Below are 25,982 nucleotides of genomic sequence, written 5' to 3'. Positions count from 1 at the left end.
GTCTTTGATAGCTGCCCAGTCCATCTGTGGGTAAAAATATCCACGGTGTTTAACTGAAGAAGTATTCATAGTGAGTAGCGGGAAGGAAGGAAGTTTGGAACAATGTACTTAGTTTTGTTTAATCAAAGCTAAGGGCTCCTTGTACTAAGGTGCGCTAGCGTTTTTAGCACGCGCTGCCCCCTGTGCTACATGTAAAAACTAACGCCAGCTCAATGGTGGCGTTAGCGTCTAGCGCACGTGCGCTAAAACCGCTAGCATAGCTTAGTAAAAGGAGCCCTAAGTGTTTTGCTCTGAGAAGGGTTAATGATTTGTGGGTAATTTTTCCTTAGGAAAAACACCACAAATTACAATTACCCATAGGGTAATTGGACGAAGGAGATTCACTGGACATAGTGTACCTAGACTTCAGTAAAGCTTTTGACAGCGTCCCACATCACAGACTGTTAAACAAGATGAAATCGATGGGGTTAGGAGAGACTCTAACGGCATGGGTCAATGATTGGCTGAGTGGCAGACTTCAGAGGGTGATGGTTAACGGTACTTTCTCTGAGACATCGGAGGTGACCAGCGGGGTGCCGCAGGGCTCGGTCTTGGGTCCGCTCCTCTTCAACATATTCATAGGAGATCTGACTCAAGGGCTTCAAGGTAAAGTAACATTATTCGCCGACGACGCCAAACTATGTAATATGGTAAGCGAGAGCAATTCACAAGATAGTATGGCGCAGGACCTGCGTACATTGAAATGCTGGTCCTCAACCTGGCAGCTGGGCATCAATGCTGGGAAGTGTAAGGTCATGCACCTAGGTAGCAGAAACCCGTGCAGAACTTATACCTTGAACGGGGAGACCTTGACCAGGACTTCAGCGGAACGAGATTTAGGAGTAATCATTAGTGCAGACATGAAATCTGCCAATCAGGTGGAGAAGGCTTCCTCAAGGGCAAGGCAGATGCTGGGTTGCATCCGTAGAAGTTTCGTCAGCAGAAAGCCTGCTGTCATAATGCCACTGTACAGGACCATGGTGAGACCTCATCTGGAATACTGCGTGCAATTCTGGAAGCCACATTACCGCAAAGACGTGCAGAGGGTTGAGTCGGTCCAAAGGATGGCCACCAGAATGGTCTCAGGGCTTAAAGGTCTCTCGTACGAAGCAAGACTAAACAATTTGCAGCTCTACACTCTCGAGGAACGCAGGGAGAGGGGAGACATGATTGAGACGTTTAAATACGTCACCGGACGTATAGAAGTGGAAGATAACATTTTCCTTCTCAGAGGCCCCTCAACCACAAGGGGGCACCCGCTCAAACTCAAGGGCGGGAAATTTCACGGCGACACCAGGAAGTATTTCTTCACGGAGCGAGTGATTGATCAATGGAACAAGCTTCCAGTACAGGTAATCGAGGCCAGCAGCGTGCCAGATTTTAAGAATAAATGGGATGCCCATGTGGGATCCCTACGTGGGTCAGGGCAAAACATTGGATAATCTTAAGGGGAGGGTCTATAGAGTGGGCAGACTTGATGGGCCTTGGCCCTTTTTTGCCGTCATCTTTCTATGTTTCTATGTTTCTTTCTACCATGGCCAGGCATCCACAAAAGATCAGTCCAGAACTTGCAGGTTAAGCCCATCTACCAGCAGGTGGACATAGAGTGTACAAAACTGAGCTCTCAGTGCAGCTGCTCCAGACCAGTATTTCTCTATCTCTAGCAAGTAGCAGATGGGTCTCTTTGTATCTCCTGGATTCTTCTGTTAATGATTGCCCCTACTCTTTTATATGTGGTGCCACTTAAGCAGATGGAAAGGCCTTCTGGCCTTCTGGCCTTTTTTAGGGGTTATACCTGGTGGCGCTGGCTCCCTTCCCTTACCCCCAGATTGCTGATGACCCCCTTCTGCCCTTTTTTGTAAAAAATAAAGTAGCTGTTACAACTTTAAGATAAGAACATAAGAATGAACCATTTGGTAAGACCCAGTATGGCTATCTAACCCAGTATCCTGCTTCCAACAGTGGCCAATCCAGGTCACAAGTACCTGGTAGAAAGCCAAATAGTAGCAATGTTCCATGCTACCAGGACAAGTAGTGGCTTCCCCCATGTATATCTCAATAACAAACTATGGACATTTCTTCCAGGAATTTGTCCAAACTTTTTTAAAACCTAGATATGCTATCCACAGTTAAACATATCTTGTGGCATCAAGTTCTAGAGCTTAACTATTTGTTGAGTGAAAAAAACATTTCCTCTTATTTGTTTAACATGTGTTTCCATGTAATTTCATTGGTGTCCCCTAGTCTTTATACTTTTTGAAAGCATAAAAAAAATAGATTCATGTTAATTATTCTATACCACTCAGGATTTTGTAGACCTGAATCACATAGAAAGATGGGGATATTTGAGAGAAGTTCCATCTCCTTTATTGTTTTGGTCGCTCTTCTTTGAACCTTTTGAGATATGGTGACCAGTACTAAATACAAAACTCAGATCGCACCATGGAGCAATACAGAGGCACTATAATATTCTTGTTTTTATTTACCATCCCTTTTGTAATTTGTAGCATCCTGTTCCCTTTCTGGCCACCGCTGCTATTACTGCACACTGGGCAGAATATTTCAGCATAATGTCTACAATGTCACCTAGATCTTTTTCTTGGATGATGATTTATGAGGTGGACCCTAGCATCAGGTAGCTATGATTGTCTTACACAGCCTGTTGTAGCATTTCTATTCAAAGAGAAGCCTTTGGGGGCTGTTTCTTGTCAGTACCCGAGGTGGAGGAGTATTTCCTCACTGCCAGTGAGCACTCTGATCTGTTTTTATTCTCTAGTTCTGTAATTCTTGTCCCCATCTGTCGATATTTGTGTGATGGCAGCACTGAATGCTGTTCCTGATGCAGTGCTTGGCAAGAGGACTCAGGGCAGTGCTCATCTTGACTTCTTTCTCCTTGACAGTGGTCAGAGTTGGCAGATGTTTTAGATGCTGGTTGTGGTCCAAGTTGGGATGCAGTGCAAAGGCTTGTGGGGGAGAGACTTTGGCAGCACTTTAGGATTTGGCTATCTTGGATTCGTGCCTGCTACTACTGTGGATATGTTTGCTGCACTTTAGGTCTCTCATCTCTTGGCAGATTCAGTTCTCCAGCACGCTCACTGGTTCCTTTGAGTCTCCTGGAGATTTAGCAGTGCCTGCTTCTTTTTCTCCTGAGCTTGTATTGTTGCTTCATTTTGCTCATTTGCTTCTCACAGCAATCTTCTCACAGCTGGTCCTACACAGCTTCAGGAGGAATTGTCTTCCAAGACACAGAGATTGGCGTACCATCAAAAACTTGATATGGAATCCTTGCTTTTGAGTCCACAATCTGCAGCTCATTCAGTTGTTTCTGGATGTTCAGGTATCCTTGGAAGGAGGGGGAACTACCAGCTGAGGATGGTGAAATCCTACAGGACTTTTTTTTATAAGGAAGAGCTGTATTCTTTAATTACCAGTTTTAGAAGTTTCTCAATATTTCCTCTCTAGTAGCTCAGATTCCCTCTTCAGGGTCAGATCCTATTATGTCAGTTTGAGGGAGTCAGGGAGTCTCCCTCACTGGAACTGTAGTTCTAACCCTGGGCAGTGGGGGGCACTAGCCTAAGAGGGGATGAACTTGAGCAGGGATGCCCAAAAGGTCAATTGCAAAGGCAATGTGAGTCGATCTCGAGTTGCCTTTGCGTTCGGTTCTTCCTGCTTCCCAGACGCCAGGTGCGTACAAGTGCCGGGCCCACAGCCTTCCCTCTCCTCCCCCGGCTGGCCTGGAACTTCCTCTCCGACATCAGAATTGACGTTGGGGGAGGGGGAGAGGCTGTGGGCCTGACGCTTGTACGCGCCTGGCCTGGCGTTGGGGAAGCAAGGAGAAATTGGCGGCGGTGGCTTGGGGGATGGCAGGGAGAGAAAAAGACAGACAGAAAGAAAGAAAGAAAGGGGAGCAGGGAGAAAGAGAAAGAAAGAGAGGGAGGGGGAAAATTTTGGGTTGGATAGTATTGCCTTATATAGAAGAGTATCAGTATGACTGTTTATGTTTTGGGGTGGGGATTTGGCTATCTGGTGTATTTGCTATTGTGAAAATTCAATAAAACTTGTTAAAATAAAAATTTTTTAAAAGAAAGAAAGGGGAGGGGGCTCGGAGAGAGAGAAAAAGGGGGGCAGGGAGAGAGAAAGAAAGAAAGGGGAGGGGCAGGGAGAGAGGAAGAAAAAGTTGGACTCATGGAGGGACAGAGAGAGATGTTGGTTGGGGAATGGAATGAGGTCTGGAGGAGAGAAAGCATGCAGGAGGCAGAAAGAAATAAATATTGGATTTACAGTCAGAAGAAGGAAGTGCAACCAGAGACTCATGAAATCACCAGACAGCAAAGGTAGGAAAAATGATTTTATTTTAAATTTAGTGATCAAAATGTATTCAAATTTATATCTGCTGTCTATATTTTGCACTAAGGCCCCCTTTTACTAAACCACGATAGCGTCAGGAGCAGCGCAAGGCATTCAGCGCAGCTCCCTGTGCTAAAAAACGCTATTGCGGTTTAGTAAAAGGGAAGGGAGTATATTTGTCTATTTTTGTATAGTTGTTACTGAGGTGACATTGCATATTTTAAAGTCATCTGTCTTGACCTCTTTGAAAAAAATGCCGAATATAAATAATAATTAACATTTTCTCTGCATACAGTGTGCTTTGTGTTTTTGTTTTTTTTTAATTTTATTGTTGGTAGATCATTTTGACTTGGTCATTTTAAAAGTAGCTCGCAAGCCAAGAAAGTGTGAGCACCCCTGAAGTAGAGGTTACAGGATGCATTGGGTGTAGCAACCCTGATGTGTCACAGGGGCAATCCTCAGGCAGGAAGCTGAATACCTGCTTTAGCCTGAGATCAGTTAGGTCCCCGTGGAAGAGAGGGGTAGATTTCCCAGCTTTTCTTCTTGCCTGGGAAGCTAAGTGCTGCCTCTGAGGCTGAGGGAGAGGCTGGGTTCTTTGCTAGCTGTATTCTTTGAATATGTTGAGAGCTGGTTTAATTGACCAAAAGCTAAGGATTGCTGAATTAAATGTGAGATGATACACTGCCTGGAGTACAGATTGATGCATTGGACTAAGATATAAAAAGTTAAAAGTATATAAGTTTGCTTTCCCTGAGCCTGTGAAGGAACAGACTCAGGTATGTGAACAAATAAAAGTGTTTCATTATACATTTCAAGAGAGTCCAGATTGTATATGTATGTGTGAATACACAAGGTTTGTTGGAAAACCCAACTAGGAGCACTACGTGGTGCAGTGGATGGGAGGTGACCGCTTGGTCCGATCATAGTCCGGTACTAATAAAAGCCTCCTAAAGCTTTTCCTATTCATGAGCTATATAGGAATTGGTTTCTGGGCAATGGAATACCCTAGATACCAACCTCATAGTAGTTTAAGCTATATCCAAGCTGTTTCCTATTATATAAAATGAGCAATTGTATGTTTGTATGTATGTCTGTTACTTTTATGTTGAAAATGGCCCTAAGGATTTTGATGAAATGAGGTGAATCTGTGGTTTTTGAGTGCAAGAAAATGATTTAGCTAAGTCTGGAGTTCAGTAAAATTCATTTGGGAGGGGTGTCATGATCACAAATGATCATAAAGTGCAGGTAGGTTACAGCTGCTAAATTCCATAAGTTCAAATGCTGAATAACATTAAGAAAATAAAACCGGAGTACTATCTTTGTCATGTGTGAAAATGTGCCCCCACTAGAGCTGATCCATGTGACCATGCCCAGGGCATGCATTCTGCGAGGAGGTAGCAAAAATAGTAGGAAGGCAGTTTCACCCCAAGAAACTGCATGTCATAGAAACATAGAAACATAGAAGATGACGGCAGAAAAGGGCTACAGCCCATCAAGTCTGCCCACTCTGCTTACCCACCCCCTGTCTATGCCCTAATGACCCAATTTCCTTATCTTGACCCTCGTAGGGATCCCACATTTATTCTTAAAGTCTGGCACGCTGTCTGCCTCGATCACCTGCACTGGAAGCTTGTTCTAATGATCAACCACTCTCTCTGTGAAGAAATACTTTCTGGTGTCGCCATGAAATTTTCCGCCCCTGAGTTTGAGCGGGTGCCCTCTTGTGGCCGAGGGTCCCTTGAGAAAGAAAATATCATCTTCCACTTCGACACGTCCCGTGAGATACTTAAATGTTTCGATCATGTCTCCCCTCTCCCTATGTTACTCGAGAGTGTAGAGCTGCAATTTGTTCAGTCTCTCTTCATACGAGAGACCTTTGAGCCCCGAGATCATCCTGGTGGCCGTCCGCTGAACTGATTCAATTCTGCGCACATCTTTACTGTAATGTGGCCTCCAGAATTGCACACAGTACTCCAGATGAGGTCTCACCATGGTCCTGTACAACAGCATTATGACTTCAGGCTTTAGGCTGACGAAACTTCTATTGATACAACCCAATATCTGCCTTGCCTTAGATGAAGCCTTTTCCACTTGATTGGCAGTTTTCATGTCTGCACTGATGATTACTCCTAAATCTCGTTCTGCTGAAGTCCTAGTTAAAGTTTCTCCGTTCAAGAAGTACGTCCTGCATGGATTTCAGCTTCCGAGGTGCATGACCTTACATTTCTTAGCATTGAAGCCTAGCTGCCAGGTTGAGGACCAACTTTCCAATGTAAGCAGGTCCTGCGCCATATAATTCTGTAAACTGCATTCACTTACTATATTACATAGTTTGGCGTCATCGGCGAATAGTGTTATTTTACCTTGAAGCCCTTGAGTCAGATCCCCTATGAATATGTTGAATATGGCTATGTAAATAAGAACAGCCATCCAGTATCTCATCTCCACAGTGGCCAAACCAGGGAGTCTCCAAAAGCTTAGAGTGAGCCAAATGTGCCTACTTTGGCATTCCACATGCAGCATCATAAGGTGTATGGGGACAGACTTAAAGATCTCAATCTATATACTTTGGAGGAAAGACGGGAGAGGGGAGATATGATAGAGACGTTTATTTACCTACGTAATGTAAATGCGCATGAGTCAAGTCATTTGAAAGAAAACTGCAAAGAGAGGGTATAGGATGAAGTTAAGAGGTAATAGGCTCCAGAGTAATCTAAGGAAATACTTTTTTACAGAAAGGGTGGTAGATACATGGAACAGTCTCCCAGAAGAGGTGGTGGAGAGTGAGACAAAGACTGTGTCTGAATTCAAAAGGGTCTGGGATAGGCACGTGTGATCTCTTGGAGAGAGAAAGAGAAAATGGTTACTGCAGATGGGCAGACTAGATGGGCCATTAGGCCTTTATCTGCCATCATGTTTCTATGTTTCTAATGCAGGCCGGAACTAGTAACCAGGACCAAAAGCCCCCTACAGCACAGGAGGTAGGGTGGGGAAGACCATGGCACCCCCCACCCCCGCCACATCCTGGCTCTCCTCCTAAAGGTTCTTGATCTAGGAGGAAACAAAAAGTAAGAAAATGGCCACCACTGGGTTTAAACAGTGTGCGAACAGCAAGCTTGTAGTCTCCACAGAGCCCTCCAACAGACTTGATCATGTAGAGAGATAAAAACAATCCTGAATTTCATGAAGGGAGAGAAATTTAGTACTTAGACATTCAACACTCCCCAGCCATCATGATGTAGCTGCTAGCCCAAACAGTGTTTGGGCAAGAAATTACAAGAATAGTGCTGTCGCCAAAACCCCTCAAAAAAACCAGGTCAGACCTGTGGAGCAATGTACTGCAGTCAACAGCCCTCCTCAGTCATGGGCCCAACATCCCAAAGTCCTGAAAAGCCACTGAAGGTGGGGGGTTGGGGGTGGGGAAGAACACTTTTTTTCTTCTTCTTCTTCTTTTAAACTGTGCAACACTACCAGGGCAGGAACAGTTGAAGTACTGGATTTGGTTAACTTAACTAAAAAAAAACACTCAAAATTTGTTTTGAAGAAAGTTGTCACTGGATGAACTCTGGATGAGCAAACACTGTCCCCAAACAATAGAATCCATTACCCATACATGCCCAGAACAAAGGGGGCTAAAAGACATTGCCTAAGCACTGCAAGTGTGTAAAGATTTGAAATCTGCAAATGGTACCTGGACCCTACAGAGGTATATAGAAAAAACATCAAGCAAAGTCTAGAGGAATTACTGTATGGAGGTTCTTCCTGGTGTGTCGAACACACCAGTTGGATGCTACTATCTCAGTTCACTTTTTCCCTGCTATTCTGACATTAGTTCTTTGTGCTTACCATTTTTTTTTTAAACATTTTATTCTTCATGAAAAAATTTTTTCTTCACCATTTCATTCCTACAGCAAAGAAGCTTGGTGGTCTACAAGATTTAAACTTTAATAAGAAAAAGGCGGTACCATTTGAACAACAACAAGCCTAAGAAATAAGTATGGAACAGTGCAGACATTCAAAAGCTGCTGCTTTCGAATCCCATTGCTGTCTACAACCATATTACCCTTGTTTACATGAAAATCAGCCTACAGTGCCTACAACACCAATCCAAGAAGTACACATTCCATGAATCACCCTAGACTCAAGAAAAGGTCAACTCGGATGTATATTGCAACAACATCAGTTTCCTGTAAGCGTTTGCAATGACCATTCACAAAGCCCAAGGACAAACTTTTGAGTTTGTTGTTGACCTCTGCATATCTGTCTTCATGCATAGAATGCTATAACTTGCCTTTTCTTGAGTCAACAGACAAAGCTCTTTGAAAGTTCAGCTACCACCAGAGAATCAACATCACTTTTGGCTGAAATGGAATCTGTGGCCAAAATTCACTGCAATTTTGGCCTAAACTGGTATGACTTGGCCCCCTAACCAAAAGTATGCCATATTCCCCACCCACCAGCCTCTCTGACAGAAAGCTGCCCCCACCCCCTGACCAAAAGCGCTGCCCTTCCACCACCTGTAGGCCCTCTTTGGGTCTACCTTAGAAGCCCTGATAGTCTAGGGGTTTTATTGGGGCAGGAATGATCATGCCCATGCTGGCTTTGCCTTTAAAACGGCTGCTGAGACTGCCTCTAGAGGTCATAGAAGCTCTTATGAGGTTGGAACTAGCATGGGCAAGAGTGATCCTTGTTTTCTCGGATGCACTGCTCTTACAGCCATGCACTTGGTAAATACACATGGTGCTGATGAAAGGCCAAATGGGAGAGCCTTGAAATTGTTAATGACAAGTTAAGTATTTGAAATGGAGAAATTTTTTGTAGCAATAATGAATAGGAATGTGAGCGTATGTACCCTTGAGATTCACTGAGACTAACCAGCTGTTTTCCTTGAAAAGTGGAACAATAGAAGTTATGGTACTCATTCGGAATTTTTCTTTGTACGTACTAGAATTCTGAGATTCAGAATGGTTGCCTTGTGGCAGTCCACAAAAAGCATTCTATTTTTGGGACTTCTTATTTCCTTTTCTTATTTCATGGGTTCTATTTCCTAAGAATTCTAAAACCATTTTAGAATCACTCCATGTATGCCTAATTCACTCAACTTGAGAAGAAGTAGAGTGTGGTCTACTGTATCAAATGTGGCCGATATGTCAAACTGTAGTAACAAGGATTGTTTACCCTTAAATAGATGCGATTTTGCCTTTGACATTAGTTCAAGTAGCAAGGATTCTGTACTATGCAACTCCCTGAAACTGTCTTGCAAGCTGTGAAAACCATCAGCCCGGTTAAGGAAGTCTGATAGTTGTATATTGACATGGATTCTAAAAGTTTTGCAGGCCATGGTATTCTGGCCACTGACCTAAAGTTTTCAACTTTGGATAGACCCAATCCCAATTCTTAAGTTTAGGAGTCAGAGTGATGGCGGATATTGTTTTAGGATATATACCTCTTCCTAAGCATATGTTAACAAAATGTGTTAGCCATATTGGAAATCCTGGATGAGTATGCTCTAGCATATCAGCTGGGCAGATATCAAGCATCAGAATTTTTTTGAGAGTCTCCTCAGCAAATCTGATCTTGCAAGGTGACAGGAGAGAATTCATTCCAATTTCTGTCAGCTGGTATCCCTTCTTCCTTACTGATATTTATAGAGCCTATTTAAATACTGTCTACCAGAGAATGTGTAAATGTTTCTCGAACTATCCGGATCTTTTCCTGAAAGTAGTTTGCCAAATTGATTTCCTCAGGTTAGTGTAAGGTGGAATTCTGTTATGTCCCTTCCGGATTCCATATGCTAGGTGTTCAATCCCAACCCACAATCCAGGAGTTACTAAAATCCAACACTTTTCTGAGCACTTGCTCCTCCCCCTTAGACTGAGAGCTAGCAACATATCCAGTTTCAATTTCTGCAAGCAATCCATGCAGAAGTTTGCAGTTGCTCTGCTTCTTTTCTTTTTTTTTTTTTTTTTGCTTAAAGTTTGTTTTGTTCAGTGGCTTCAGTGCCTTGAGACCCCTTCTGGTAGTCTACTGTCGGAGGACAGGACGCAGTCCCATGAAGCTGGACTGCTGCTTCACAGAGAAACTCTGGTGGATCTGTGGAACCAGTCTGCTATGTGCCACCATTCTTAGACTCGGGATTCCTTCCCCTGGGAGTGTGCTTGCTCACTGACCTTGTCATGGGTTTTAAGTGCAGGCTGTGTGTGTCTAGAGCGAAACCCCTGGTTTTCAAGGTGCAGGCTGCTCTTTCCCGCCCCCAACCTTGTGGCGAGGATCCATGGAGGAGGAGGTCATAGTCAATGTCTGGCCAACTGGCAGTCTGAAGATCTCAAGTCTGGTCCGTTTGGAGCTATTTCTGAGGCGGAAAATCATTTTCCTCTATTCTAATGCTGTTTAAAATTGCTGACAGGCTGGCATTGCATTGAGTAAACCTCCATTATGTCCTATGGGAACTTCGGGGTGGCTTGTTGAATGATTTTAAAGTCATTTTTCACAGTTTCTGAGGATAGGATTCAGGTCTCCCACCTCCCCAGACCCTAATTGCTATTTTTTTTTTTTTTTTTTTGCTGTTTTTGATGTGAATTTGCTGGCGGTAGCCATCTTGGATTTTCTATTTAAACATTTTTTATTGATGACAAGCAACAGAACCATAATCAACAGAGCAGATCAAAAGGCATACGACGAAATCTGTAAAGGTAAAGGAAAGTTTCCAGAGTCATCAATCATTTTAACTTTTTAATCCAACCTTACATTCCACCCCACCTCCTCCCCCTTCCCTGCAACAGACCTCTACTTGAGCCAGGACTATGAGCAAAGGGAAAATAAGCCAACATCCTGCTAGTCCCAACAGGGATTCCAGGGAAGCAGGCCATAGAAGTCTGCCCAGTACTGGACATACTCCCCAACTACTGGAGTTGCCATCGAAGCCTACTCCAGGCCATCCAGATCTGTTTAACTTTAATCAGGGCACAGACCATAGAAGTCTGGCTGGTATTGGCCTTATTTCCCTATTAGTGGAGTTAACAGTCTAAGCACCGCTAAAATTTTTGTTTTGATTCCTATGCATTTTAAAATTCTGTTACCATTTCTGTCTCTACAACCTCCTGACCTGGAAAGTCTTGATAGTGGCACTCAGTCAGTAAATACCAAGTCTTAGTGACTGATCTACCCTACACAAAGTTGTTCAATAATAGGTTGGGTTCTGTGAACACCTCTAAGGTTCCTAATGTGTAATCAGATTTCTACTGTACCTCAACCAGTCATCATTCCAACATTTTGCCACAGGCCACATATTCATGATGGTGAATGATTTATATACCTTGAATTGCAAAAGAGCTTTAGCAGACTAAAGCCCTTAGAAAATCCACCTGCTGTTTTCTTTTGACACCAATAAATTTGGGTTTACCATAACCAAGTTTACCCTATCTAATAGGTTAACATAATAGGTTTCACATAAGCCCTGGTGCACCTGACCTTACAAAAGCACGACAAGGCTCACCATGTCGAACCCAAGGCAGCATTGATAGTCTACATAAGGTTGACCTCCATGGAGGAGATCTGCAAGGCTATGATGTGGACTTGTAACATTACTGTTTGGAAAGGGATTCCTGATGCAATGTTAGATTTGATCAGTGTGTCGTGAGGAATCTCTTGGAAGTAAGGAATAAAAAAAGAAAGAAAGCAAGCACAAAACAGCAAAAGAAACTTATCATTGACATGCTTTCATTTTTTTTCTTTTTTGTTAAACCCAACCTGATTGCTTTGGATTTCCATATGTGAGGATTTGCTATCATATATGTCTTTGGAGAAAGCAAAGTTACTTATCTTTAGCAGGTGTTCTCTGAAAACAGCAAGATGGAAGTCCTCACAGATACCTACCCACCCACCTCCCCTAGGAGTACAGTAGTCTTTTGCCAGATATTTAGCTGTTGTAAAACTGCAGTTACCTCATTGGCTTCAACTCTGTCCAGTGAAATAATAATAATTTATTTTCTTGTATACCAAAAATTCTGTCTTGCCTCAACTGTGGGCTCCTTTTACAAAGGTGCGTTAGGGTCTTAACGCGCGGAATAGCGCGCGCTAGCCGCTACCGCCTCCTCTTGAGCAGGCGGTAGTTTTTCGACGCGCACTAATCTGATGCATGCGCTAAAAACGCTAGCACACTTTGTAAAAGGAGCCCTTTAGGTGAGTAACTTCTTTTTTCCTTTTTCTATTTCTCACTTTAAAATAACTGTAAATAATTAAAGCTAAGGATCTCTGCTAGAGCTTTCTGCTGGCAAATGATAAATTCACTTTTCAGTAAATTAATTTAGATGTAATTAGGACACAACTGTGGAAAATTCTACCTAGTAGAGTCAATTAACAAATTAACTTTAAGAGTTTCAAAATAGATCTAAAGACCTACCTGAAGAATTTGTACTTAAAAAGATATAATGTTAAGATAACCTGCTCATAATGTTGTAATAGATCATTAATTTTTTTGTAAACTGCTGTGAACTTCCATAAGGTATTGGTGGTATATAAATAAAGATTGTATTGTATATATTTTTTTAATTGGTTAAAAAACTATTTGATGTACCGTATTTTCACGCATATAACGCACTAGCGCGCGGGTCCAAACCATTTGTGTAAAAAAAATTTTATATAGCATGCACACGCATATACTGCGCATGCTGCTAAAACCTCCTCCCGCCACTCCCGCTTACTCCCTCTTCTGGCCTGCGAACCGGCATCCTCCCCCCCGCTCGCGTCACCCCCCCTCCCCCGTGATCCTACATCCCCCCCAGCACCGCAAAGACATCGGTCGCTTACCCGATTGGGCACCGGCACCAGCACCAATGCACAGGACGTGCCAGTACCCGAAGATCCTCCCTCGTTGGGCTGGGCTGGGCGGTGCGAGGGAGATCCTCCCTCTTCCCTGGGCCGGGCTGGACTGGGCTTTGAGCATTTGCGCATGCTCAAAGCCTTCTGGTCTCGCTCTCTCAGAGATTCTCAGAATCAAGGTAAAATACTAATTCAGCTAATGATGCTTGTATAACTATTAAGATTAATCAAGTTATTGAATTGTTGGCTACAGAGAGTTAAATCTACTATGAAAACACATCCCTTAATTTCTATATCTTATTTTATTTTCTGTCTAAACTTACAGATGGACTTGTTGATGCGATCAGACCCATCAATTCATTTGCTTCTCAAGCATGGCATAATTGTCATAAGCTCATTTATGTGCGACCTAACCCTAAAACTGGTGTTCCTGTTGGACACTGGCCAATTCCAGAGTCTTTTTGGCCTGATCAGAATTCACCAACGTTGGTAAGTGTTTGATCTGAGGGGACCTTATTATTTAACTTACTATTCTCTGAAGACAAACAGGCATTATATTCTTACATGTAGGTGATGTCATCCGTGGAACATAGTATGAACACTACCAAGTGCACTGTCATTTTAAATATTTAGGCAATTCCCATACCATGCATATTCTGGTGCTTTCCCACCTGATGTTGGTTCGCAAGACGAGCAGTTCTTCATTTTCCGCAGAGCTAAGAAGCTAGGAAGCCCATTTTCAAAAAATTCAGATGTTCAAAAAGTGGCATAAATCAGCACTTAGACTTCTTAATGTAATCTAATCTTTCATCTTGTTATATGGCCTCATCCCTAACACCTGGAACGCGCTTCCAGAGGGAGTGATAGGACAGGGTACTGTATTGGACAATTTTCTGAAGGAAAAGGGGATAGAAGGGTATAGATAGAGGATTTCTATACAGGTCCTGGACCTGATGGGCCGCTGTGTGAGCGGACTGCTGGGCATGATGGACCTCAGGTCTGACCCAGCAGAGGCACGGCTTATGTTCTTATGTTCAATGAAAGGGCTTGAAGCAGTTCACAAAAGAATCAATAGAAACAAGACAATACATTAATTTAAAATATCATTCTAAAAGTGACGATTTTTGAAACCATCTTTCTGGACGTCTAGCAAGGTGTCTCAGCAGCTGTGTGTCCAAAGCTCAAGTGGAGGTATGTTGGAGGCAGGTTATTGGCGGGCTTAGACTTGAACGTTTTGAACCTTTCCTAGGACATCCAGGATGGCACTTGGACATCTGAAGCTAGACTTGTTTTAAAAGCTTCTAATTGGTAAAACTATACTGACCAAATAACCACTGGAGGGATAAAATAATGACCCTCCCATACTCCCCCAGTGGTCATTAGCCGCTTCCCATCCCCTAAAATCTGAATGAACTAGTACATATCTGTCTCTAAAACATCAGCATCTGGTAAGAGAAATCCTAGTAGAGCATCATACAGGTGTCTTGAGTTACCTGGTGAGTGGGATAGTGAGCCATAGAGAGCAGGATCCAGGCCCATAAGCCACTCTGACCACTATATTTATGGTGGAAAAAGTGAGCCCACCAATATCCTGCTATACTGCCATATAGGTGCTACATGCAGCCATAAGGGCTATTAGGGTGGTAGACAAATAGTTATAGTAGGTTGTTGGGGGAGTTTTGGAGGGCTCACCATAAATTATAAGGTGGTTATGGTAAGATGTACATCTGACACACCCTTTATGTGACGTTCATAGCAGTGCCTTCTAAGGTGCTCCACTGCTCTTTTGGCATGACTGTGTGACTAATCTATTACAATGCTGGCTCCTCCCATGTCCAAATGGTCTGGATTTGGATGTTTTCAACTTGGACATTTTGGGCCCAAAAATTAGATGCCCAAGATGTCCAAATAGACGATTTTCAAAAAAATGTTTTGGACATCGAGCGGTTTCAAACATGGGCATGGGAACCATCCAGAGTCAGGCTTAGACGTCCTATCAGTTATGGCCCTCCACGTCTTCAGATCTTTTTTCAGTGTGTTAAACATTAACCCTTCTTTAGTGCCTTCCCAGCTTATTTTTCATCATTTTCATCATAGTTCGTTGTTTATATCGTGTTCCAGTTTTTTAAATCTGACTTTGGTTCACTTTCATCAAGTTTTCATTTGTCAGCCTTAGTGCCACTCCAGGCCATTTTTTTCCCTGGGACCGTCAATTGTTTTCAGCATCCTAGTTACTCTGTAGTTACTCGAGCTCCCCAGGCCATTGAGCCATTTGATTTTGCGTTGACTGTTTTACCCTCCATGTCAAAGAGGGTATCGAGAGGCTTTTAAGAAATGTTCTTAATGTAATCAGATCATTTAAGGCTCTGACCCACATAATTGATTTGTCCAGTGTCTGGGTCCTGAATATCGGGACATTACCTGTGTCCTTTGCTGTTGCATGCAAAAGGGGTCACTGAAAGATGAAAAACCTCCGTTGTAAAAACTTTTCGATACCATGTTGGCATTGACATCAAACATGGTAGGGGACTCGTAACCCAACACTGAGCCTTCTGTGACTCAATCATTGTCATCAGCGCTGAGTGTATTGATACTGTGTCCAGGGCATTGGGCTTCTTACAGAGCTGAGACCCTACATCGGTGTTTCAACATGCGGTGCGCATACCCTTGGGGGTACACGGGCTGTCTGTTGGGGGTATGTGGCCTGGCCGTCGCCAGGGATCCTTCCCTGCCCCCCACTGAAGCTGCTGCCACCGTGGATCCTCCCCTGCATGCCCACCCACTGCACCACCCCTACCCCTGAAGCTGACCCTGCCACCAAGCTGAAACCAACACGTTGCATTCCCCCTCTCCCCAGCAGCAACTCCACGCAGGGATGGACCACGGCGCATGCAGCGACTCACACTCTGCACGCAGCCGGCCTACAAGCCTTACCCCCCCCCCCCCCCGACATCACTTCTGGATGGGAGAGTAATCCTTGGTGCATTGACACTTGTAAGGATGCAGTGGTATGCGTAGAAGGAGAAGAATGTTTGTGCTTCTTAGCTTTCTTACATGCTGTGTCCCTCAATGCTTGAAGCATAAATAAAGATGATGGTTTGTGGACTTTGTCATTTACATTTGCACTCTGCCCTTTCCAGGGTCCAGAGGGAAACTTATTTTACCCTGAGATGGTTATGATCTCCTAAGGTATCATCTCACATGGCAGGAATCCTTGCCTAAAAGAAAGCGCTTGTAGCTCAGTGGTTAAAGGCACTGCTTCCATCTTCCAAAGGTCATGGGTTTAAATCCCAAATATGGTCAGATATCCCAGCACATATACCTATTTTTTTAGTCGCATTCTGCCATCTAGGTGCATATTGATGATGTCACAATGATGTCAGGATTGTGCATCAGACACGTCCACTTGCTCTGAAGTACAGCCATTGTGAGTAGTGTATCTCTTTTTCTTTTCTTAACCTTTTGCAAATAAGGTTTAGTATGCAATATTTTTTTTTCTTGTGCTTTGCTTGAGTAATGCATTTATTAAACATATTTTGACCTTTATATCAAACTGGAGTCCTTTTTAGTCCAAAAAAATAAAGCCCCGTTCACCTAACTGATGCCTAAGTCACATCCACCGTAACACGCATCTGCCTAGTGCCCAGCTTACGCTCAAAAGTAGACCTGGTTTTGCAATGCCTACATTTTAGGTGTTAGGTAGATGCGTTAGCACACTCAGCAGCATGTGATTCTGTAAATAGATGTCTGTTTCGAAGCCACACCCATGCCTATTCTGTTAGACATGACTTTTTTCTGATGGGCATCCATGAAATTGTGGACCTCTATTTTGAGAATCGCATCCAGCGTTTGTACGTCTAAGTTCCAATTAATGCTTGTTAAAGTCATTGATTGGACACCTAAGTCGATGGACATCCACATTGTGGACATCTAAAGTTAGACATCCTTTACAGAATTTGCCCCTTAAATCTCTCAATCAAAATCGTTTAATAGTTCCTATATTTAGAGAGATATTTTTAGGTTCTATTCATAATTCCATTTTCTCTGTCCAGGGACCAGAACTATGGAATTTGCTTCCTAATCATCTTAGACGTCAAACTTAGTCTTAAAATATTTTTATTCACTGATGCTTTTTCATAGATATTTGATCATTTAATTCTGTACGTCCTGCAGAATACACCAGTCAGAACACATAGGGCTCCTTTTAATAAGCTGCAGTAGAGATCACGTGATGCACTGAACGGAGGCAGACGTCGGCTGCCGAGCTCCGAGTCCTGAACCGCCCCGTTACTGACCGCCGGGGACGCACCGGAGGACAGCGCATTGCCGCGTGCGGTATGAGGTGCGCATGGACAGATTCTTGTCCTCCCCCGCGCCGCCGATGGCCACCCGAACACAAAAGAAAGACCAAGATCGCCCGCAGAACAGCGCGGAAAAAATGGCGCCGGTCCCATCTTCGGTGATATAGCAAATAGCGCCGGAGGCACTGACAGCCCTCACAACAGCGGTAACGGTGGCAATGCAGCCCAGAATTGATCGGCTCTCCGAACAACTTTTAAAGTTAGAAAACTTACTTACAGAGATTACCCGAAGAACAACTGCCTTGGAGACCCAGGTCTCTGGATTGGATGATACAAAGAGAACCCACGAAACTACAATTCAGGAGCTGCAGGCCCTTACAAAAAAGCAAGCAGAGAGACTGGAAGATCTGGAAAATCGCTCACGCAGGTCCAATTTGCGTTTCTTAGGCTTTCCAGAAACAGTGACAGGGACTAAGCTGCTACAGGTCTTGGAGGTATGGCTGACCAATACTTTCTCCTTACGGGAGAGCTTGGGCCCGGCTAGGCAGGGAACAGGCCCGGGAGGCCCGGCCTCGCATGGTCATTGCAAAAGTTTTGAACTATAATCATAAAGTTGAAATACTGCGCAAATATAAACAACTTTGTGAAGACCTAAAGTTTGAAGATTCTGAGGTGCGCATTTTTCAAGACTACTCCGCGGCCCTGACCGAGCGAAGGAAGCTATTTTACCCGCTCTGTTCCTCCTTGGCTGAAAAAAAAATAAGTTTTCTTTTCCTATATCCAGCCACGCTACGTTTACTAAGCTACAGTAGTGTTTTTAGCGCGCGCTGCAGATTAGTGCGCTGACCCCCACGCCAGCTCAATGGAGGCGTTAGTGTCTAGCGTGCACGGCAATGTAGTGTGCGCTAAAACTGCTAGCGCAACTTAGTAAAAGGAGCCCATAGACTTGACCTTTTGTGTTATCTATTCCCCCTTTTCTATTCTATTATAAATTGTAGTTCTTTCCCTATATCCTTTAATAATTTATATTGTAAGCAGCTTAGACATGATTTGTTTTGCAGGATATCAAAAAATAATAAATTTGAAACTATATTCAGTATTGGTGCCCAAATAATATGCCATCATTGAATATTTATGTCTAATTTAGAAAGCATCAGTTAATGCTTTGAAAATATCATTGCCAGCTGTATATTAACTGTTTAATTTATAGCTGTGATGCAGTAGATTACGGCACTTTAGAGGAAAAGTATGATAGTTCCTTGTTGATCAGTAAGTTTGATTGTATTGTTTTTCTTCTCCTGCAGCCACCTCGTACATCACATCCTGTGGTGAAGTTCTCCTGTATAGATTGTGAGCCTATGGTAATAGACAAACTTCCTTTTGATAAGTATGAACTTGAACCTTCACCCTTAACTCAGTACATCTTGGAACGAAAGTCTCCTCATACCTGCTGGCAGGTATTTATTTACCTTTTGAAAATAAGATTTGGTAGTTTTAAGAAAGCTACAGCATTGCAGATAGGAGTTTAAAAAGTGGTGGTCACAATCTGTAACAGATGCTAGAAGGATTGGCGGGTTTACTGGAAAAAACAACAACCCAGTATTAGTGAGCAATGATGAGGTGTGCAGATTGGCATTTCCAAGTACTTGAGGTTTTTTGGATTGTAAAATATAAGCTGTTTGAAACTATGGATTTTTATGACCTGTACACAACAGACTTAGTCATACACAGATAATGGCAACTGTCCTAATCTGGAAGCATAGGATATGTTACCAGTAACAACTAGCTAATGCAAACTAAGAAGGCACATACATTATTTGTATCTTTTTGAAATAGTAAAATGAAACAGTTCTATAGAGAGGAGATCTGGGAATAGAAATGATAGAAGAAGGAAGAAGGCATACATTCTGAGGTGTTTTAATAGTGACACTTCTTTCCTTATGTCCTTCAGGTATTTGTGAATAATAGTGGGAAATACAATGAACTTGGCCATCCATTTGGGTATTTAAAAGCTAGCACCACCTTAACCTGTGTGAACCTCTTTGTGATGCCTTACAACTACCCTGTCTTACTTCCTTTATTAGGTAAGTAACATCCCATCTTGAGTAAAGATCACAATTAGAAGACTTTTGGATCAGTTTTAAACACTGCAGCAAACGTTTGTTTAAAATGTTAGCTTTGGCCTTTTAAAATCTATGTTCATTCAGCACTGGATAGGCATATATGTGGACAGCACTTGTCACAACCATTATACATATAGCTAAGCTTTCCTAACTTAAACTGATAGTGGCTGGGGAAAAATACCCTCGCTCCACCTCAGCACTATAACAAATAATACTAGAGAAATGGGCATGTTGGTAGGCGTGCCATAAGCAGGGAATGGGCGGGCTTATACTTGGAACCTTTCCTAGGATGTCCTAGATGGAACTTAGACGTTTTAAACTAAACCTGTTTGAGAAGTGTCTAAGTGCCAAAAAGGTACCCAAACTAACCAGAAGACCACTGGAGTAATGAGCCCCAGTGGTCATTGACCCCCCCTCCCACCCTCAAAACTTTTGAATCACCCCGGCCTAGCTCCTGCTGCCATAACTCTCTGGTCATACGAAGGCAAATAGTGGTCTCTGTCATTTTAAGTGTTCTACCAATGGGAGAGAGAGTTTAGGGCAGGTGGTGTTCAAGAAAATACCTGATTCAACTTCCCCTTATCCCATGCAATTCCATGTTGCTTTTTAGTTGCATCCCAGTAATGACGAGCCTGAAAATAGGACCATCTGTGTCTGGGCAGAATTCCCCAGCGCTCCTGAACCTGGGAAAAAGATGGGAAAACATCCTGATTGATATCTAGCAAATGGGTTAGCGTTGTACAACCCATTCCTGAAATACTGATCTACCCCACCTGGGAAGGAAATTTGAGTTACCCTCCAAAAACATGAAAGGAGACATATCAGGATTGAGGCCCTGCCTCTGTCTCCACCACTTCCATGCCTTTCGAAATGAGGTAAGAAAGTGGAATTTATCTTTGTAATGAGTCGCCCTACTCTCCTGGGCATGAATCATATTTAAAAATTTAAAGGGTAAATTCGATCCATCTAACCAGCGTGGAGGAAAGAAGCGTTCCGTTCCTGTGAATCCCTCACGTATCCACTTCATCAATGCCGCAACATTGTATAGCCAGATATCAGGGACATTGAGGCCTCCCTTAGGATGGTCTAAGACCAATTCGGTCATACTAATCTGCAGCACTCTGGCTCTCCAGATGAAGCGGGTAAGCAAAACCTCTGTTCCATAAGGGGCATAGTTTGTTGTGGATACAACAATTTGGGTAACAGAATCATTTTTACTAGGGAGATCCTACCCAGTAGGGAGAGTGGAAGAAACTGTCACGCAGCACACAATTTACTTATGTTCTCTATGTATTGTACGACATTGGCCTGATAGAGTTCAACAGTGCTAAGATTTATTTGTAAATATCTCACGGGTTTCACCAAGGGGGAATGGGCAATAGGGCATGCCAAGGTTTTGGTGGATCCCCTACTAAAAGCAGGAGCTCCAATTTACTTTACTTAACCTGTAAGCCTGAGATCCTCCCAAAGGTTCTCACCACAGAAAGAGCATCTGGTAATTGCTGTAGAACCTGATCGAGATACAATAAAATGTCTTCCGCGAATAGACTAATTTTACACTCTACCGCCCCCACAACCACCCCCTTGATGGCTTCCAGTTGCCTAATACGCACAGTTAGGGGTTTAATGGCCAGTAAGAACAGAAGTGCTGAAAGGGAGCACCCCTGCCTCGTGCCCCTTTCTAGCTTGGAACACTCCATCAAACTACTAGCAGGCGGGCCTGAGGTCCAGCGTATAACATGCAGACCCGCCCCAGAAACATGTCTCCAACTCGATATTGACTCAAGACCCAAAAAATATACTCCCAAGATATACTGTTGAATACCTTCTCCATATCAAGGCCTGCCACTACAGAAGTACCACCTCCTCCCCGATGGGCATGTAAGGCTCTCAGGACTTTCAACAAACTCATAGCATCCAGGGACAAATCCCACCTGATCAGGATGCACAAGATCAGGCAAGAAGTGATCAAGTCTGCACACTAACATAGCAGCCAAAAGTTTCACATCCTGATTTAGGACAGATATAGGCCAAAAAGAGCCAACCAGCTCTGGATTCTTACCCGGCTTCGGGAGAAGCACAACATGTGCCATATTTTCCCCTTGGAAACCCACTGACCCCACCGTACTATTGCAAATGGTGCACAGGGGCTTAGAAATTAAATCCTGGAGAATTCTATAATATTCACAGCCATACTCATCAGGTCCTGGAGCTTTGGCTAACTTTAGGGCTTTAATGCTAGTGATGAGTTCAGCAGAAGTCAGAGGAGCATTCAACAAGTCTTTTTGGGCTTGTGTCAGCTGTGGAAGAGCGTGATCTTTAAAAAAGCGTACATCTTCCTCATACAACGTTCGTTTTGCATAGAGGGATTTATAGTATTGTATGAATTGACTTCTGATTTGGTCCTCCCTATCGTGGTACATACCTCCACTATCTCGGCCTCCCATAAGCCTCCCGTAATAAGCTGTTTTTTCTTAGGCGGGCAAACCAGATTTGCCATAAGTTTTCCCGTCTTGCCCCTCCATCAAAAATGGGCGATAACAATGATAATAAATGGAATGTTCTGCTCTGCTGTTCAAGAGTACATCTAAGGCCTGTTTTGTTTCTCGGAGTCGGATTTCATCAGCCTCCCAAAGAGATTGGAGATGTCCTGTCTTCAGGGCCTGCAATTGGGTGGTAAGTGGTAAAAATTCCCTGTCCTGCTTTTTCCTTTTCTGAGTTAAATAGGAAATTATATGGCCTTGTAAGACCGTTTTGGATACATACCAAAAAGTTGTAGGGCTAACCCAGTGGTTTCAACCTTGTGGCCCGGGGGCCACATGCGGCCCACCAGGTACTATGGATGGATTTCTTGAATAACAGGGTTTTTATTTCTTTTCTGAAAGTTTTGTAGTCTGGGGTCGTGATTAGTAGATTGGAGAGTTAATAAGACATTAACTATTTTTTCTGAGGCCCTCAAGTACCTACAAATCCAAAATGTGGCCCTGCAAAAGGTTTGAGTTTGAGACCACTGGGCTAACCTCAGGAATGGTGTTATCAGAACTATATTCCATCTACTTTGCCCGTAGACAAGCTCTAAAATCCGGGTTATTATACAGCTGAGGGGAAAAGCACTACAATTTGACATTTGCATATGAAGTAAATGTCAAGGACACCCCCACTGGCGCATGGTCGGACACTGTAGGGTCATAGATTTTAGAGTTGTGCACTGAAGAGAACATAGATTTAGAAACTAATATGTAGTTCAGTCTAGCGTAAACATTATGAACATGGGAAAAAAACGTATAATCACGGTCAAGAGGATGGAATGTTCTCCAAATACCCAGGAACTCCAGATGTTGGCTCAGAAAGTTCACTCCTTTTTGTTTGTTATCCCTAGGGCATCTCTCAGGGGGACGGCAGTCTATTGAGGGGTCCGTGGTGATGTTAAAATCTCCCCCTACTATAAGTTTGTAATCGGAGTACCCCACTAACCTGGAGAACACATTAGAAAAAAATTTATGGCAGTAGACATTGGGAGCATATAAATTACAAAGTAACAGCTTAGTCCCCCAAAGTTTGCCCAATATAATTATATATCTACCTTCTATATCTTGTATCTGCTTATGTATATGGAATGCAATTGTTTGTGGATTAGTATAGCTACTCCCCTACGTCTCCCATCAAATGCAGAAGAATATATCTCTCCAACCCACTTTTCAATTTTCCATGTTGCGCCACCACTTGTACAGAGTAATTGTTGCACAACAAGATTTTAGCTGTTATATTCTAAGGGGCCCATTTTCCGGAAACCTCAAAGGATCTCCTCTTTACTCCTCAAAGTACCATTGCAGGCTATTGCTGGTCTAGGCCTTTGATCTCCCGCTTGTTTAGGGCCCACACGGTGAGCTCTTTCACAGTCATATTTAGACTGAGACCTAGTTTATCAGGCAGCCACTGACTGAAGATTGAGTAGAAATCTTCATCCTTGATTTGTTCCAGCAAACCAATCAGATGCAGGTTATTGCGTCTACTTCTATTCTCCTGGTCTTCAACTTTTTCTTGAAGATCTTTTGTCTCCTTTTTGAGTGCAGCTTTTTGGGCCGCCATGGGCTCAACCTGATCCTCCTGCACTGATCTGCTTCTCCACCTCTGTCAGTCTGTGAGCCTGGGAATGAAATTTTTTCATTTAATTCATCAACTGACGATTGGAGTTTATTGAGACTATCTGCCAGGGCCGCTGTAATTGACTTAGTAATTTCCTGTATTCAGTCTCCGGCAGGCACAATGAACGAAGTAGGCTTCACCGCCATCTTTAGCAAGGGTGAACACAGCTTTTCCCGGTTCCCTTTTAGAGACTTTGCTGGCATATCAGGTGTTTATGGCTCCAGGAAACCCAAATCACTCCTGCTCCTTGACCTCACTTGCTGGCTATCAAGGGCTATCCCCCCCAAAAAAACAGGGTTAATACCAGTAAATTAGCTGATTTTAGCAGGGAATTGTGGAGCTGATTTTAGCAGGTAATTGCTCTACAAGCACACGTTTTCTAGGCAGGCTCCATCACCCTCAAGCAATGCCTTCTAATGTGCCCCAATGTTCTGTTGGCATGTCTGTGTGGCCAGTCTATTAGAAAGCTAACCCCTTCCACATCCATTCATTTGGACGTTTTCAACTTGGACGGTATTGTGGTCAAAAATGGGGAATAAAGTTAGACGTCCTGAGGTTAGACGATTTAAAAAAAATATATATATATTGAGGTCCAGAATTTTCAAAAATGGACTCTTCTTGAAGTCTAATTTTGGACGTTTTGCTGGAAATGTCTAAAGTTGGACTTAGATGTCCTATCAAAAATGCCTCTCCAAAAGTGGTTTATAAATAAATAAAATAAATTGTATTTAAAAGATTATTTACTATCTCCTTTTCTTATCAGGCTTCCTCTGTATGGTCAATCTTTCCAATTCAAATATGATCTATAGTAATTCTTACCATTTTTACAAAAGCAGTTAAAACTTTTTTGTTTCAGAAATTCAATCTTAGTAGTTAATGGAATAATGTCTTGTTATTTATGTGTATCCGAGTTTAATTAATCTACCCCCTCTTTTATCAAGCTGCACTAGAGGTTTTTAGCGTGGGCCAGCAAAGTAAGTGCTCCGATGTTCAAAGGAATACTATGAGTGTCGGAGCATTTACTGCGCCAGCCTGCACTAAAAACCTCTTATTGCAGCTTGATAAAAGTGGGGGCTAGTTCTTTGTATGTAATCCGCTATGAGTAATTTGTTGGCAATAACGGAATATAAATGATTTAACTGTAAGTATTCTGAGTTGCTTATAGCCATCCAATGTTGTGCTATCTTCTAGGTAGACATTTCACACTGGGAGCTTGGTCTTCTCTTTTAAAAAAATAATAATAATAGGGGCGTGGCTTAGCGCGCACACAAAATGGTCGTGTGATCGCAGCGCTCCTCTTACCTGGGCAACCGTTGAATAAATAAAGATTTCCTTTTAAACTGTTTTCGGCTGAAAACATCGGAGAGCATGGCGAGCACCCGACAGAGTAAGAGTGAAACCGGAGGGGCTGTGAAAAGGCAGAAGCAGGATCAAATTACTCCGAGTAAGGTTCCGCTTCCTGCTGATGTATCAGAGGAGTTAAGCAAAGCTGAAGTTATGGGGGAACTGAGGCAAATCAAACAAATGCTGACAGAGACTGTGAGTAATATGGCAGAACTAAAGGAAGAAATCCTGAATATACACAGACAAATGGAAGTAGCTAATAAAAGAACAACAGAGTTAGAAGTTAAAATGGAGAGCTTAGAATGTGAAGGAAAAAGATGCAAAAATGACAGTTTGGAAATAATTCAATTGAAAAGTCAGCTGGAAGATTACGAAAACCGTGGAAGAAGAAAGAATATAAAACTTTTTGGAATACAGGAAAATTTGGAAGGGAAAAATGCAATACAGTTTTTAGAAAATTTAATTCCTAGATTATTGCAGTTGGATTTCAAACAGCCTTTGGAAATAGAACGGGCACACAGGATTCCAATAAAGAGTCTGGAAAATCAAGGGAGACCAAGACCATTAATATTCAAGATGTTAAGATACCAGCAAGCAATAGAAATTTTAAATGCTGCCAAAAAAGATAAAAACTTAAACTATAAAGGATCCAAAATATGGTTTTTACCAGACTTTGCTAAAAATACAGCAAATATTAGGAAGAAATTCCTTGAGCTGAGATCTCAATTAAAGGAAAAAGGATATAAGTATGGGTTATATTACCCAGCAAAAATGAGGGTATCTTGTGGGGATAAATCTTTGTATTTTGTTGATCTGGAAAAACTAAAGACCTTTCTTTCAAAATCAGAACCTATGTCATTTT

The 25,982-nt window shown here is 42.8% G+C and overlaps 1 protein-coding gene across 5 annotated transcripts in view; it reads left to right on the top strand.

Moving 5' to 3' along the window:
* Nucleotides 1-25,982, top strand: part of LOC117361154 (integrator complex subunit 6-like) — a 166,634-nt gene that overhangs the window by 89,822 nt on the left and 50,830 nt on the right. For all 5 annotated transcript variants that reach the window (XR_004539596.1, XM_033946108.1, XM_033946109.1 and 2 more), the window contains 3 exons: nucleotides 13,532-13,695; nucleotides 18,812-18,964; nucleotides 19,459-19,591. Coding sequence is in view for 4 of the 5 variants with exons in the window: in XM_033946108.1 (XP_033801999.1) it covers nucleotides 13,532-13,695; nucleotides 18,812-18,964; nucleotides 19,459-19,591 (450 nt within the window). In the remaining variant the exon portion in view is untranslated. The remainder of the gene's footprint in view (nucleotides 1-13,531; nucleotides 13,696-18,811; nucleotides 18,965-19,458; nucleotides 19,592-25,982) is intronic.

The sequence above is a fragment of the Geotrypetes seraphini genome, chromosome 5 (assembly GCF_902459505.1).
Source record: "Geotrypetes seraphini chromosome 5, aGeoSer1.1, whole genome shotgun sequence".
In the NCBI taxonomy this organism is placed as follows: domain Eukaryota; kingdom Metazoa; phylum Chordata; class Amphibia; order Gymnophiona; family Dermophiidae; genus Geotrypetes; species Geotrypetes seraphini.
This window is presented reverse-complemented; position numbering and strand designations above follow the sequence as displayed.